The 17,459-nt window shown below is 42.4% G+C and overlaps 1 protein-coding gene across 1 annotated transcript in view; it reads left to right on the top strand.

The window, feature by feature from the left end:
* Positions 1-17,122, top strand: part of Bloc1s5 (biogenesis of lysosomal organelles complex 1 subunit 5) — a 36,618-nt gene extending 19,496 nt beyond the window's left edge. The window contains exons 4-5 of the mRNA XM_038335128.2: positions 4,965-5,023; positions 13,672-17,122. Coding sequence (XP_038191056.1) covers positions 4,965-5,023; positions 13,672-13,851 — 239 coding nt within the window. The 3' untranslated portion in view covers positions 13,852-17,122. The remainder of the gene's footprint in view (positions 1-4,964; positions 5,024-13,671) is intronic.
* Positions 17,123-17,459: the final 337 nt, after the last annotated feature.

Here is a 17,459-nt window from a genome sequence, read left to right as displayed (position 1 = left end):
CTAAGGGAATGTTCCCTCACCCATCCCTTCTTCTGAAGCATGGTGACTTTATATTATTTAAAAGCAAAAGGGTATTATTAATAAGACAAAAAGAAAACCAGGCATGGTGGCTCACACCTGTAATCTTAGCATTTGGGAGGTTGAGGCAGGAGAGTTGCTAGAAATTTGAAGCAAAGCTGGGCAGTGGTGGCGCACGCCTTTAATCCCAGCACTCAGAAGGCAGAGGCAGGTGGATCTCTGAGTTCGAGACCAGCCTGGTGGTCTACAAGAGCTAGTTCCAGGACAGGTACCAAAAACTACAGAGAAACCCTGTCTCGAAAATCCAAAAAAAAAAAAAAAAAAAAATTGAAGCAAGCTTGTAGCACATGGTGAGCTTAACCTAAAAATCAGACCCTGTTTAAAAAAAGAGAGAGAAAGAGAAAGGAAGGGTGGGGGAGGAAGATTAAAAAATTTGTTCTTTTTGGTTTTGAGGCCTGAGCCCAGGGTCTCACGTGCTGTGGATGTACTTACTGCTGCTTGTACAACCAGCAAGAAAGCTTTAAACGAAAGGAAGAATGTAATATGTTACAGTAAGTAGTTGCATAAATAACATTGCTTCCTAACTGTGGTGAACTTGATTCCAGCTCTCTCCATGCAGAGCAGAATGGGGAGGGGCTTGATGAGTGACAGCCGGATGATTAGAGAAGAGATTGGGGTACAGATGAGGGGACATTTGATAGGAACGGGATGCATAATTGATGAGTGACAGCCGGATGATTAGAGAAGAGATTGGGGTACAGATGAGGGGACATTTGATAGGAACGGGATGCATAATTTTTAAGTTAAAGTTTTAAAAATTCATTTACATTTTAACAGAACAAAAAATGAGATTAAACCCCAAAAAAGACAAATGCTTTTGCAGGACAGGCAGACGTTACTGGAAGCTTGTTCTAGGGAGAATAATGATGTGAAGCCTTTAGAAGGTGCACCCACGTTCTCCCTGTTTGTGTTGTCTCAGCTGTTTGCCTCTCCGGGAAAGATGACAACTGTTCTTGCTTACACTACCCAGTCCCTGTTTGTTTTAATTTTGTTTGGTTTTGGTTTAGAGACAGAGCTCTCCCATATAGCCCAAGTTGTCCTCAAAACCGTGGCAATCCTACTGTTCCAGCCTCCTGAGTGCTGGGTTTACCCTGTGTGCACCATGCCAGGACCCTTTCTTTTTCTGCCTTATTTTTTGCATCTGATGCTCCTGCTGAGCTCACTGTGTTTCTAGCTTTGTGGTCTCATTTTCTGTTCATTGTGTTTTATCATCACATTTGTCTCTTACTAAAACAGTGTTCTTTAGGTAGCAAGGCAAACCGTGGGGCAGGGCGCGGGTGCTCCCTGCTGGTCTAAGAAGAGGCGTCTGGCCTTGCTTGTCTCATGCTCTGCTCCCTTCTCCCTTTCAGTTGTATTTCTACAAATTAAAGCAATCTTGAAGTTCTAAAATTTTCTTGAACTTGTTTTCTCAAACTAAATTTTTATAGGTGGGTTGCTTAGGGTGTATTTTGGAGTCTCAGTATTTACTAGAACTTGCTATGTAGCCCAGGCTGGCCTCAGATTTTGTATCCTCTTGCCTACGCTCCCGAGTGCTGGGATTATAGGTTTGTGCCACCACTCCCATCACTAAGATACTAATATTCATGGGCTTCACTCATTGGACTCTTCACCTGCCTTTGCTTTTGTTTTGCTTTTGAGACAGGATTTGGGTATGTAGCCCAGGATAGTTTGCACTCATGGTAATCCTTCCTCCTCAGCCTCCTGACTTTGACTCATGGTAATCAAAGGGTGTAGCTAGAATCTGATATGAAATGAGAGGAAGCCTTTACAAAATGGGCCTTCTCATGTTCTCACTGGCCATGAAGGAAGGGAATGTTTAGTCAGGTGGTTATTTTATTTAGATTTTAGAAAGACAGATTGCATGAGTTTAGAAAAGCCTTTTCTGAGCTTGAGATGGCTCAGTGGGAAAAGACACTTGCTGACAACCTGAGTTAGATCCCTGGAACCCACACATTAGTCTGAGAGAAACAGCTACAAAGTGGTCCTTTGACCTGTCGGCTCACATGCCTGTACATATGTACAGAATGAAATTTAAAAAAAAAAAAAAACAACAAAGACCTTTTCTGTTTTGTCTCTAAGTGGCTGGAATGTGAATAACTTCACAGGAAATCAAGTTCTGAACCTGGATGTTCTTTCCAAACATGGAGACAGTTCTGTTCTATAGAGGAACAGAATTGTAGGTTTGTCATGCATCTGAAGGAAGTTTTTAAAGTCTGTGGCGATCCACAGGTAATTGTAGTCTTCACTGCCTCATCAAGGAAACTTCTTACAATAGAGATGGAGACTACCACAGAAAATCACAGCCAATCAAATTGCAGATACCCATTGGATACATCTACATAACACTTCAGGAAACATTGAAGAAGAAGGGCCAGAAAGACTGTAAGAGCCAGGGAATCAGGGAGTTTGCTATGAGACTATGTATTCTAATTCTAATAATGTCAGAAGCAACACCAGTAATGTCTCATCAGCATGACTGCCTAAATGTGAGCTGAACATGGACAACACCAGTAGACATGCCAGAGTGGATTGGGAAAAGCCCACAAGGCTTCAGCTGTACACAGAGAACAAAGGCAGCTAAGGAACCCTGAGAGTGGGAGAAACAGCCTTTCCAGAGAAGAGCACACCAGTTGATTATCCAGTACTAAATGGTCAGCCCTGAAAACATACATATAACTAACATTATACAGATTGTGTAGATTATATTTAGGAGTGTGTGTGTGTGTGTGTGTGTGTGTGTAGATAGATAGATAGATAGATAGATAGATAGATAGATAGATAGATAGATAGATAGATAGGTAGGTGCTTGTAATAATGAACAAAGAGGCTGTGGAGGATATGTGGGGGAGGTTGGGAGGGAGAATGATACAGGTATAATCTGGAGGAGGGGCCGTGATGGGGACAGCAAAAGTGACATGGTCCACAACTTTTCTTTAATTGCACTCAGAGTGTTCCATAAATGCAAAGAATACAGAAAACCAGATTTTTAAGTTCTGTTCATAGAGCCAGGAAGGAAAAAAGACAAACAGGAAACGATAGTACCATACTTAGGAACGATGATGTCATACTTTACTGCCACAGAAAGAAGGCAGATCTAATCAGTGCCTCTCATTTTCTTTTCACAGTTTTTGTTAAGAAAAAAAAAAAAACTGGGAAGCTAATCCTCAGTCCTAAGATGTCACCTGTGATCTAGCAAAGCTTGTTACTTGTCACCGGTGATGCAGCTTTTGAACATGAGGGGAAGTGGAGGTTCACAGATTTCTGAAAGAAATCACAGCCCCTGCCCTGGCGTGGGCTTGTGTCCTGATCTGACCAGGCCTGAGCAGGGGAGGAAGGCAGACAATTAGATGGCCTCCAGCTTCAGCAGCTGTAGGAGAAGGCGACCCTGTAGTGCTCTGCTTCTGCTAAAGGTATTTCACAATTGGAAAGGGATAGAGAGGGAGCACTTCATGTGAGGGCAGCACAGAGTAAGGTGCTCAGCCTGCCATCCCTTGATGCTGCTTGTGCGAAGAGCTGCTCTTTTGTTCTTGTTTGTCCTTTGGAGCCAGGGCCTTTCCTGTGGCTAAGACTGGTCTGGAACACACTCTGTCCAGTCTGTCCTACAGATCTCTCATTAAACCTGGGTCTTGGCATTTTGGCTCAACTGTCTCTGTCCTCAGTACTGGGCTTGGAGACATAGGAGCTCAGTACTTAGACCAAATTAGGTCTTCACATTTGTGCAGCCATCTCCCCAGCCCTATTATATAATTCTTATTAATAAAACGTAATATCTTATCAGGCATGTTTACTGTGCTTTATGATAAATGAACATACCCATCCTCATGTATAAAATGAGTAATGACACCAGACAGAGACTTGCAGGAAAATGAGAGGAATGGTGTCCTAGGACAGTAGCAAGTGCAGAAGCCCGGTGGCAAGAGTGTGCTTGGTGTGTCGGAGAAGAACAAGGAGGTCATTGTGGCCAGAACAAATGTTTGGTTGCAAAGGCAGGACTTGTAAGATGAGGAGCGGGGGACGGGGTGCACAGCAAGATCAGAGCCTGGCATGTTAGCAGACTCTGCAGCGTGTGTGGAATCAGTGAACAAGCAAGACAGAAGACCAGTCACAACTGGCCAAGTTAGTCTGTAGGCTAACTGCCTTCATTAGAGTAGAAGCAAAGTTCAACTGGGGATGGGATTCGAGGAACTTGGGGATTCCTATCAGCCTGGGAGCGGTTTTGTAAGATTGTATGACCACAGTCTTTCCTGAGACCCGCCACATGAGGTGTGGTTTCCACTTGTGCCATCATGCCAGCACTATGAAAGTTTTAGATTTGAGAGCATTTTGAATTTACGGGTGCTCACTGTTTATTAGAATTTTGGTTCTTAATGAATGGAAATGATTTTATGAATTTTTAAGCTGAGGAGAGGTGAATGTTGTAGCAGCATCCGGGGTGAGCTACAAAACAGGAAGGGCAGGAAGAGGGAGCAGGAAGCTCTGTAGGACGTCTAGCTGTCAAGCCTTGCCTGTGAGAGAACAGCCCCATAAATCAGAAAAAAGGAGGGATTCAAACTGTTAAGCCTTTAATTGATCTGAACGTGACTTTAAGTTCATCTGGCATTTTCCCTTTTTTGAGAAATATTGAGGTAGCTGTTGCCAACTTGTTGGTGGGTATTGGTGGGCTTAGTATTTCTATACCCTTTGGATGACAACTCAAAGCTCAAAAATTACGTTTTTTCAGCTATATCACCCTGAATGTATTGACAAAACATACTTTTCCTCCAACCACCCCTCCAACTGGCAACTAGTATCTATTTTTAATATGTTTATTGCAATCTAAAGAATCCAAATAGGTGTATTCCTAACCAGAGGCTGCCATTCAAACCCCACTGTCTGTTTTATTTCAGTGCAAGCAGCCAACGACTCCATCTGCAGACTCCAACAGAGAGAACAGGAACGGGAAAAGGTAAAAATAGGTAACTTGAGCAAAGGGGCATATAATTCTTGACATCTGTTATTATAATATTAGCATTTACTTTTAATCCAAGAGTTCTCTAATTTCATTTTCTGACATTTCTGATATGCTGACATTTTAAAAAACAACTTAAGGATGGGGCTGGAGAGATGGCTCAGCACTGGCTGCTCTTCCACCAGACTTACAATTATATGTAACTCCAGTCCCAGGGGGCCCAATGCCCTCTTCTGGCCTTCCCGGGCACTGCATTCACATGACGCACAAATATATGTCCACATAAAACAACTCATATGCTAACAAATATACAGGGGGGGAAAGATTTAAAGATGGCTAAAACACTAAAATGTGTTGGAAACATGGTGGTACCATCATCACCTTCTTTTTAAATGTTTATGTGTGTATGTTGAAGGGTATGCAGGCACTTCTGTGGACATTTGTGCTTCTGGAGGCCAGAGATGGACATCTGGTATCTTCCTCAATTCCCTGTGCCCAACTTTTGGAGACAGGGTCTTGTTGACCTTGGGCTCATCAGGTGGAATGCCGGCATAGTGCTGAGTGAAGTGGAGTCAGGGACTGGAGTGGATATGCCGGGGTGGACATATCCTGTAGAGACAGTTTAATCCTGTTCTTTACCAGCTGCCACCAGGGGATAAACACTTTATTTGTTATGATTAAGGCAGTTTTTAGACCCAGGGAGCTAAAATCCAGGAGTCATAAACCACAAATACTAATAGAAAGTAGGCCAAAGCCTGCATTATAGTCAAGTTACTGGAACCTTGTGTGACTTTAGCCAAAGGAATGCTTAGGAAGTCGAGGCCGTCCATGCCCAACCCGACTGGCAAGTAAGAATCCAGTTGCTGGCGGGTAGAGGACAGCTGCTAGAGGGGGAAGAGAGACAAAGATGGGGGGAACCAGTGTCCAGCCAAGGTGGACGTCCAGGTGACAACCCTGGGGAGAGTGTGGAGGGTCCTCAGTCCTGGGTTGCACACTTTGTTACTGGGGCACAGGAGCATTTTTGTTTTTGAGAAACAAAATATCTGGTAGAATGCAGGCTGCACATTTTGTTTATTTTATTTTGAGACAGAATCTAATATATATTGCCTAAGCTGGTCTTATGCTTCCAATGTAGCAAAGGATAGCCTTAAACTCCTGATCTTCCTGCCTGTAGTTCCCATGTTCTGTGGTTTAGACTTCTGCACTGTGCCTGGCTTTAAAAGTGAATATTTTTGAATATACTGAAATGCTGTTTCGCCAAAAATTAATATAGAGTCAGTGGGCCTTGAATTTATAAGGACCTACCCTGATTATTCCCCTCAGATAGTTTAATAAATTAGCAGTCTTGAAGTTATGAAAGAGGTGCATTTTCATAGACTAGCAGCAAGTGAAAATTCCTTACATTCTTACTGGGATTTTAGTCTAAGTCCTAACTTTTTTCAGTCTAATTTACCTAATTATCAGAACATTGGAAGTGTATGACAGCAGGTACTTAAAGTTGCTTGTTTGATTTTTACTGCCACCCCACTTCCTCCTGAAAGTTTGACATGGCCGAGGTTTTAGTAGATGTGTGTACACACACACACACACACGCACACACGCACACACACACACTTTAGTCATAAAGGTGAAGCTTAGCTCCTTGGACAGCAAGTATGTACAGATGAAAAATGACCTCTCTTTGCACTTTCCTGCCTGATGTTAGTTGTTGCCTTGGGTTATCCTGTTGGCCACATTTTATGTATTTGAAAGGCTCTCAAAACAAAGAAAGATGGGAGTAGTAATGGAATAAAATAGGCTGTTACCATTAATCAGTAATTCTTTTATGTTAAGACAATTTGTGGAATTCTGTGGGAAGTAAATTGATAAGCGTCATTTGTCCAAATCACATTTCCCACAATTGATATCTAAAAGTACATTCAAAAGAACAATATATGCGCATTTTGCAGTTGTCCAGCATGTCTTGAGAACTACCGCAATACAGAGTTGGATTCCGGCACTGGCAGAAGAGTGAACTGAGATGTAGCTGGCTCATGAAGTCCACTGTTCTCACCAACAGGCTGTGGAGAGGTGAGGTGGCCAGGCATGGCTGTCAGAACGTAAACTTGGTCTGTGTACTACACACATCCACTTGGGCAGCCTTGGCTAGCCACCCCAGTGAGCTTCTGTTTTATCTCGACCACAGACATTTACTAACTTTAGCAAGCTTCCTTTATGATATTGTCAGGAGAGCAGTGACATTACATGAAGCCTTGTTCTTGATTGAATTTGAAAATAACCAATGTTCTTGATAGAATTAGAAAATACAAAGTAACATGAGTACATATTGCTCCATGTAAAATAGTTTTAATAGTTCTTATAGGGATACTTCTTTCTGAAGTCATTTCCCCTGTGCCCATAGTAAAGTTTGTGTAAATGCAACATCATGTTCCAAACCTTCCTGATGCAGGATCTCACCAGAACCCCTCAGGCTGGACTCTGAGTGCTAGGATTATAGATAGGTCTTAACTGCCATGTTGGCTTCCAAAAGACCTTCCCAACCTCAGTTGACCTGTTAAAAATTTTCTCTTAGTAGAGTTCCTCAGCCTTGGTGCTGCTGGCACTGTAGACCACAAGCATAATGGGGTCTCCACGGCGCTTTCCTTGGCATTGGCCTCTGACCTCTAGTTACCATAGCATCTCTCTCTCTCATCCTTTGTCCCCATGCCAAGCAACTCTTAAATATGAAAAGAACTACTACTTAGACTAATACATGCAAAAATGTTTCTCCTTCATTCATAGACTTGGTTTTAGATATAAATTAGTTTCAGAATCATTTTCTACTTAAATGTCTCTAATGTGGTTCTACCATAAGCCAATTCATTAATACTCTTAATTTCTCTGTTGACCAAGTAGATAGCTATTCACTTTGGCTGCACAGTTGTAGCCCACTGACTAATTTTCAGAGCCATGAAACTCAGTACTTGTTAACACTAATTTATCCTCTACTCCATGCCTGGCACCCAGCATTCTACTTTCTGTCTTTATGAATTATATCATAATAAAAGTGTACTCAGGTGGTCCTTGAACTCACAATATAGTTGAGCATTGTCTCAAACTTGATGTGTAGCAGAGGACGACCTTGAACTTCTTACCTTCTGCTTCTACCTCCTGAGTGTTAGGATTACAGGTACCTGTCTCCAGTCCTGGTTTTTTGTTTGTTTTTGTTGTTTGGTTTGGGTTTTGGTGGTGCTGGAGATTAAACCCAGGATCTTATGCATGCCAGGCAAGCACTCTACCAACTGATCTATGTCCCTAGTTCAAGATGGCTTATTTGTTCAGAATTGGTTTTCAAGGCTTGTTCACATAATAGTATGCTGCCAAAGTTTTGTCCTTTTAAAGGATGGATGGTTATATAATTATGCATATATAACTATATAGGTATGTACACACACTACATTTGTGTGCATACATGTACACACACTCACATACACTTGAAGAATCTGTAGCTTTCTGTGAACACCTGCGTAAACCCTTGGCCACCCTAAATAATACTGCCATTGACATGGGTTTACAGTATCTATTCATGCCCTTTCCTTTAATTCTTTTAGGCAAATATCCCAAAGTAGAATTCTGAATTATATGGCAATTCTATATCTCTTTTTTGAGAAGCAATCCTAATACTAATGTGTAGCTATAACTACCACAAATCTTAAGTTTTTATTATGCACAGTATTTCATGATTTTGGTTGCCTTTAAAATACTATATTCCATGTTCTTGTCTTTTTTGAAGTATTTCATGTTTTAGGTCAGTCTTCGATAGAATTGAATATTATTTAAAATACAAAAGTTTAGGTGTCTGTAGTATTTACCGTAGCAGAAGATGGAGAGGTAAATACTGTGCCATGTTCTATTCCAGATTCCCTGGGGTCCTGTGTTGGAGTGTTTACTCCTCTCTGCCCCTGTGCTAATAGTGTTTCCTCCTATCCCATCGATGAGCCCTTTACTCTTCTGGTGCTGTCTCAGACACCAGATAACTGGTTAGAATGTGTGAATGTTGTATGCTTATGCCCAGTGTCTTCTGAAAATGGCAGTATTTTTAGCTAGACCTTATAGCTTTTTTGTTCTCTAGCTTACAAGTGTACACGTACAGCGTTGTCAGCATGTGAGCATATAGCTAACTTATTTAAAGCAGGAGATTAGGCAAGGATAAAGTGGAGTGACTTCAGGAACTCCTTGGTAGGAAAGCCACAGAAGATCTTCATTTGGGTTGGGAACTGTCAGTTTTCGATCTAATGGTCACCTGGGCCTTGAGATCAAGGAACGATTTGCCGGACAGCAGAATGCTACTTGGGTGTGTGTGTCTTTAGTCAAAATATTCTGCACTACAGACTAGAGATCCTCGGGGCTGGAGAAGTGGTTCGGGATTGAAGAGGCATACTGCTTTTGGACTGGGGAGGGTGCTCAGTGGTTAGGAGCCCCCCACCTCCAGAGGACCCGAGTTTAAGTCCCAGCACTCACTTCAGGCAGCTCGGACCTGCTTGTCACTCCAGCTCCAGGAATCCAGCACCCCTTTCTGTCTCCAGGGGACCCATACACACGTAACATCCACTCAGACACACACATACATATAATACAAATAAATAAAAAATCGAAAAGACAGAACATATATTGTTCTTACAGAGGAGCAGAGTTCAGTTCCCATCATGACACAGTGCCGCTGACAACCTCCTCTGCCTCCAGTTCCACTGGCTGCACATGCACACACCCTCTTTCCTTTTAAGACTAGAAATGCTGATCTTTGATCTTTGATGCTGGCCTTCCTAAGAATCTTTTCTAACAGCCATCTGGCTAACAGTGAATCCGTCAGGTGGAATGAATTGAACACAAAGGTGGGAGAACTGTGGTTTTGCCCGAGACACCTGTGTTGTCTGAATGATTACAAAACCCTATTGCTGAAAATTGAAAACTATGTTATTAAAATTAAGAAACACACTTTTAGCTGGCTGGGGGGTAAACGGTGTGGTATGCTTTTTAGAAGCTTACTGTGACTTATATAATAATATTTACCTTTCATTAAGTTCCTCAGGCACTGAGCTAGGAACTTGGCAGACATTGCCTCCAGTATTCATAAACTTTATTTATGAACACAAAGTATAATTTTCTTCAGTTCTTTGGGCCAAAGAAACTTGTATCTTGCGCAGTGTCTTGATGTTGGTGGTGGGGGGTCGTGAATTTGAGATGAGGCTGCCTTGCCTCCTCCCAGGTCTGTATTTTTCTCTGTTGAACTGCACTGACTCGGATGTTGTTTGGCAGGAGGGCAGCCCAGGCCCTTATGAAACACATCAAAAGGCCAGCTAAGCCAGTGATGACTTTTCAGTTACAAAGAAAGGGGAAAACTGACATCTGAGCATGTATGTTACTATTGCCTGTATTTATTAAAAAGAAGAATTTGGGCTGACAAAGGGGCACACAATAAATAAATAAATAAATAAATCAAGTTGAACAAGGTGCCATTTTCATGAAGTGTGTTTATGTTTTCTCTTCTTAGTATTTGGTGTTCCCTTTAGACTGTCACGGTTTTTGTGGGTTTTCTTTTTACAAAAATTTCTTCAAGCTAATGTCATAAACTCCTCCTGTTTTGTTCAGTTTTTGGAGAATTCCAACCTGTAACATTAACAGCTTGAAGCAATAATGTATTAAAATGGTTGTTTAAATTATTTCTCAAATCACTTGGAGTAGCACCCTCGTGTGGCCCTCGCTTCCCACTCTCCACTGCCACTCGCCTCCTAGTGCTCTGTGCAGCGTATTTTTAGGGGAAATGGAACTAAAACCACATCTTCAGACTCATTTAATTCCCACTTAAAGACTTCAGGTTCTTGACAACATTGAACAAATTGGCAGAAAACCTATAGCCAGAGCTTTTTTCCCCTTGAAAAGAAAGGCTTAGCAGCCTGTGTAAAACTGCCTTTCCAGAGACCTGCTGTGCAGCCCTTGGTAGGAAAGGCATGGGTCTCCGTGACTGTGACTCAGCAGCCCAGCTATTAGAAAAGGGACAGTGGAGGGACAAGGGTCTTTCCTTAAGCCTTCGTTCATTTGTCTGAAAATGAGATAGTATGGTTCACAAGAGGCACTTTTAGAAGTGGGTAAATTTTGCCAAGCAGCTAGTTCTGGGGTACATTCCACAGGCACTGAGAATGCACTGGGGTACATTCCATAGGCACTGAGGATGCACTGGGGTACATTCCACAGGCACTGAGGACGCACTGGGGTGCATTCCACGGGCACTGAGGACGCACTGGGGTACATTCCACGGGCACTGAGGACGCACTGGGGTACATTCCACGGGCACTGAGGACGCACTGGGGTACATTCCACAGGCACTGAGGACGCACTGGGGTACATTCCACAGGCACTGAGGACGCACTGGGGTGCATTCCACAGGCACTGAGGACGCACTGGGGTACATTCCACGGGCACTGAGGACACACTGGGGTACATTCCACAGGCACTGAGGACGTACTGGGGTACATTCCACAGGCACTGAGGATGCACTGGCCTTTGCAGAGGCCCCCGAACATAGAAACTGTCAGAAATAGTCACCGTTCTCCTAGTAATAGTGCTGTCATTCAAGGTCAGAGTCTATTCTCTGACCCTTTTTTTTTTCAATTTTTAAAATTGTAAATTAAAATATAATTACATTATTTCCTCCTTTCTTTTTCCTACCTCCAATCCTTCCTAGGCACCCCATCATTCCCTCCTAAATTCATGGCTTTTTTTCTGATATATACATGTAAATAAATAAAAGCAATCTGCTGGATCTATTTAGTGTTATTAGTTTCAGGGCTGACTGCTCCCTAATTGACTACAACCAATTAGGGAGCTCATCCCTGGAAAGTCTAGTTCTCCTACTCTCAGCTTTTGTTAGTTACCTATAGTTCTTTGTCGAGGGGTGAGGCATCATGAATTTTTTTTCCCTTCCATGTTAGCAGGTCAACTGGTATTATCTTGTTTGGGTCTTGTTTTGATAGCCATATTATTGAGATTTCATGTGTGTAGTTTCCTTGTTATTTCTAGGAGATACAGTTCCACAGCAGACTTTCTGGTCCTCTGGCTCTTAACAGTCTTCCCACCTCCTCTTCTAAGATGTTCTCTGAGTCTTAGGGTAGAGGTAGTACTGTAGATGTATTAATTGGGGTTGGGCACCCTGTGGCCAGTTGTTCTCTGCATTTTGACCAGTGGTATTCTGTAATAGTTCTCATCTGCTGCAAAGAGAGCTTCTTTGGTCAGGAGTAAGAGCTGCACTTGCCTGAGGGTATAAGGATAAGTTAGACTGCTGTTGGTTACAGCCAAGATGTGAGTGCCGCTATTGCACCTTAGGGACGTCTTCCACGTTAATCATTGATGTGATCCATAGGCATCGGATGCTTTCCTCTTTGGACACTTACATAGTACCTCAGGGAGACCCAGCTCAAGTCTCCCAAGTCCTGTCTGACATATGTAGCATCTTCAGCAATTCAGATTTACCTTCAAGCTCTGGGAAGCAACTATGGACAATAGCAGTAGCCTGTATTATTTGGGGAGTCTCTTGGGCCCTTTGGAATTGGTATGCAGGAATCTAGAAGGACTTCATGTTCTGTCTAGGTTCTGGTGGTTTGTTTCATAGAACTTAGACAGAGTCCAAATACTTTTTTTTTCTTTTTACAATATTCTATCTGTATTTTATGATACTCAAAAGAAAGCAAACCTTTGTAGGTACAGAAATGAACACCATCCTGAAAACAACTTAGATATTTGACATGAGGTGGTAATCACTTTAAAACTAGACTGAACCTTGAGATGTCTTGGAATCTCCTATGGTGACTGCTAACATGTGATTCTTTTTAATGTATCAGAAAATGTAAGAAATTTTAACTTCTTGCAGTGATATTTCAATATGTATTTTTTTAGATTTTATTAAAACTATATTTAGTTGCCAGGCATGGTGGCACACACCTTTAATCCCAGCACTTGGAGACAGGCAGGTGAGTCTCTGAGTTTGAGGCCAGCCTGGTTTACAAAGTGAGCTCTGGGACAACAAGAGCTGTTACACAAAGAAACCCTGTCTCAAAAAACCAAAAACCAAACCAAACCAAAACAACAACAATAACAAAAAACTATCGTTAATGAGAACCATGAGAGAAATAAAAGGGTGAAGATGACTTGAATTTTTGTCATTTACTGATGCTAGAAGCCCTGGAGACAGCTGGTGGAGGACCAGCCCAGGGATCTCTAGGCTCGGGGTTCAGATCCCTGGCACCATAAAGACACTGAGCATTTTAGAAATTCTAGAAATGTGAGTGTCCATGTTCACTTATAGTAAGGAAAGTTTCAAATATTTCTAATATCATACATTTATTTATTCATTCATTATTTACTTATAAGGCAAGGTCACTCTGTACCCCAAGCTGGTCTTGAACTCAAAGTGACCCTCCAGCCTTAGCCTTCCAAGTGTTGGGGTTACAGACCTCATGCATCATGTTCTTAAAGGATATTGAAACAGTCACGCACTTTTAGTGCTGTGACGATCTGCGGTTGTTACAGTAACTGTCAGGTGACAGCATTCTGTTGTGTCATCTGCATATGTGCAAAAGATGCTATGTGGCTTTCATACTCTCTTTTCTCAGGTGATTCATGACCACTTGACAGCTAGTGAGAAGCAGCGTCTGCTCCAGTGGGAGGAGTTCCTGAAAGAACAGCCGCAGCGCCGAGCTGAAGTGGACGATGAGCACAGAAGAGCCATGGAAAGGCTCAGGGAGCAGTATGCCGCAATGGAGAAGGACCTAGCCAAGTTCTCTACCTTTTAAGAATTTGATCTACAGGGACAGATGAATGAAAAGGCACTGGCTTCCCCCAAATCTTTCTACCAACCACAGAGCCGCTTCTGCAAGCTTAGAAAAATATGCAGTGGCACTCCTAGGTCTGAAGAGAGAAACTTCTGGAGCCGGATCAATGTCCACTGGAAGAAGAGTGCTTGCGTGTCTGAATGTGACCGTCTGGAGAGGAGTGAAAAGGGGACAGATGTGTTGCTAATCCGATGTGGTCTTCTCGGTGATTAGCTCAGATTGCTGTGTGCACGGTTCTTCAAGAGTCCACTTCATTGTCACCAAGGGTAAAGGGTTTATTATTGTGGGTTAAATGGCAGGTGTGACCTGTCACAGCATCCTTGGGGAAGGGTCAGAACAGCTCCTCTTGTGACAGAGATGCCATGGTGGGCTTTAACAGCTTACTTGGAGACACCAGATTTTGCAGTACAACACAATATTGTGTGTTTTGCTGGGTGACAAGACACATGCCTTGTAGCATTTAATATTTTCATCTCCTAAACTATGCTTAGGAGAAAAATCCCACCAAAATGTATTTTTGACATTTAACCTCTCCAAGGATCATCATCTTGCTCATAGTACCCCCCTCCCCTTTTGTGTCCATTTTGCTTTGCGCGGGCTCTTTAAGGAACAGCATCTGTGCATGCTTCAGCTGCTCAGTAGGTAGTCAGCAGAGTCTGCATGGAGTCCCTCCAGAACCATGTAAGACTGGCTCTGGGCAGACCAGAAATGTCCGTCCACACAGCAGATGATGTGTGTTAGGGGTAAATCCCCTTCGTATTAATGTCCGTCCTCTAGCAGGTGTGTCCCAGTGGACACCACTATCCGTCACCGCTGTGATCATCACACACTTGCACTTAATCTAATCGAGGAACCATGTTGAGTTCCATTTGCTGTAAATTAAACAGACGTGCATGCAGTCATTTGAGGAGATGGATAGCCAGTGGATTTGAGGTGTGGGTGAGTCTTTCTAGTATTTTCTGTTGCTCTTCAGTCAAGAAAGGTAAGAAAGAAAATACCTCACTCATGATATCTCAGTGTTTTCACTGCAGAAAATTGACAATGCTTGCCTGTGTAAATGTATGGCCGACTGTGAAAGCTTCATTCTTGGCTCATGCTGAAATGTGATTAAAGCTAATAGAAGAGATGAAATAAGTATTTGAAACTTCTTTCAGTAACACTGAACTTCTGCCAACTTTCTCTGTTTGCTACTGTAGGCCTGACAGGCTCATCAATCATCCTCTGGTCCCTGGGCTGAAAGAGCACTTGCTGACACAGAAGCATGCTAGAATTTTCTTAATTCTCTTTCGGTGGATGGAAAAAAACATTTCCAAAAATAGCCAACACGTGAAAAGGGAAGGGAGAGGGCCACAAGTAAAAAACCCCTTTGTATCATAGGCACTCTTTGGAATGTTGTTAGTGACCGCCACACCATTAATAGTTGCTATCAAATCAGAATTCTGTGTGCGGGTGGGCGTGTGTACTGTGCTCACTGGACACATAGCACAGCAGAGATTTCTGGTGCTTTGTGTGCATCACAAACTAATAAGTGCTTTATCTCCTAAATTTGCACACAGCAACATCTTTGTAAGGAGAGCAGACCAGGACAATGTCTAAGCTTCCTTGTTCCTGCACTCAGTTTTCTCCGCCACTGTTAAGGGTCAGTTGCTTTGCCTTCCTGTTGTCTTGTTCAGTGGTGGACACTTCTCCTTTTCTTCCTTTCCAAATCAACTTTGTTACATATTTTAAAGAATTCAGTTGCATAATTTACATTTGTGCTGTGTTGAACAGAGATGCTGTGGTTATATGTGGCTCACAGGATTCTAACAATCAAACGAAATAATGTGTTATAATTTTAAACCATTAGGAAATGTTGATTTGAGTGTAAGTTTTGGTTGTAATTAATTTCTCTTTGACATGTGACGTTTTCTTTTTTGTTCCTAACTGATAGATTTTAAATTCTGTTCTTATTATTGATTTCTCCTATAGTTGAAGTCTAATCAGAGAATAGGTACATATACAATTGAATTGTTCAGATTTGTTAGGGTTTGCATTAGTGAAGATACAGTCTGTTTTACAACTGTTCATAGTGTGTGGAAAATGTGCACTGCCAGCCAGGTGTCCCTTAGGCCAGGCCTGTTATGTACAGGGCTTCTGTCCCTTTCCTTCTACGTGACCCTTCAGATTCTGCAGTATGTTAGAATTTCCTTTCCTGTTGGGTTTACTATTTTATCCCTAAAACTAACTATTAACTAACACTGTTTGCCCAGACTTACCCGCAACCTATGTGGGAAGCTGTTAGGGTGCAGTTGCAGGGTGGCAATTATTTTCTTCCTCCCCGTCTTTTCTTGTTGCTTCTGAAATGACACCTGATCAGCACACCTTGGTGACTTTCAAGATTCTTCTCTTTGGTGAGAGTTAAACATTCTACTTTCCCAGCACCACTGATTTCTCCCTCGCAACACTGCAAGCCCCAGACCATATTCCCTTTACCCCTGTGTATAAAACGAGTTGTACGTTCTTACCTGTCCTGTGAAGGAGCGAGATCTGATGCCTCTCAATGGCGGTTGATTGGTGCCTGGGGATCCGAGGCATAGAGGAAAGAGTTGAGCCTGCAATACCCACTGTGACCTGCAGCTGCCCTTCTCAGCCATGGCATGAAGATTTGATCTTTTTGTAGCCAAAGGAAAGAGAAAGAAAAAGACTGAAGTGTGTGTAGGAAGAGACAGAGGCCCAGAACATGTGCTCCTGTTTTGCTCTTTCTAACCCAGTGAGCATAGGGAAAAAGGTCACGTGAGGGTATAGCAAGAAGCAAGACTGGCTGTTTGATAACCAGGAAGAGAGACCTCATCGCAAGTGACTCGATCTTTGATATCATGGCTGCTAGGTCTGAGAAGGGTAGTTTCCTTTGATTGAGCAACCCACCCTATGACAACCAAAGTAGACTGTAGACTGCCACCATCCGTGCCTTTTATTCTTGTCACTCATGTAGACACGGCTGCTTGAAACCCAGATCCTTGTAGCCAGAAGGGAAGGGGCACCTCCAGGACAGCTCTAATACCAGAGCTCAGTTACCCTGTAGAATTGCGTTGTCTCCCAGATCAGCTTCATGAACTCAGCTTTGAATAAAGAATTAGATCATTTCTTGTAGATTTTTTTCAGGGTATTCCATAGTCAGAGAGATCTCTATGTATGGAAACGGCTAAGGAAGTATGTGATGATTTTGCCACATTAAAATTTCCTACAAAAAGAATATGTTTGTTTCTTTTGATATTTGTGCCAAAGAGTTTCTATTATTTTGGTTCTTATTCATGAGCAGATTTGATTGTATCTATTTCTACTGTATTTTTTTGCTATTCATAAGTTAATGAAAGTCAAAATGAGTACAATAGTCTTATTCTAAGTCTCCATAATGGGTTGGTAAAATGGCTCTGCAGCAGGATGCCAGGGCTGCTGACCTGAGTTCAGCCCCCAGGAACCACATGGTAGAGGGAGAGAACCAGCTCCTGCAAGTTGTCCTCTGACCTGAATGCACACACATGTACACACATGCATACAAAATAAGTAATATGATTTTTAAAGCCATTTCT

This window comes from Arvicola amphibius, chromosome 6 (assembly GCF_903992535.2).
Source record: "Arvicola amphibius chromosome 6, mArvAmp1.2, whole genome shotgun sequence".
NCBI classification, from domain to species: Eukaryota; Metazoa; Chordata; class Mammalia; order Rodentia; family Cricetidae; genus Arvicola; species Arvicola amphibius.
The sequence above is the reverse complement of the archived record's forward strand: the minus strand, read 5'-3'. Positions and strand labels throughout refer to the sequence as shown.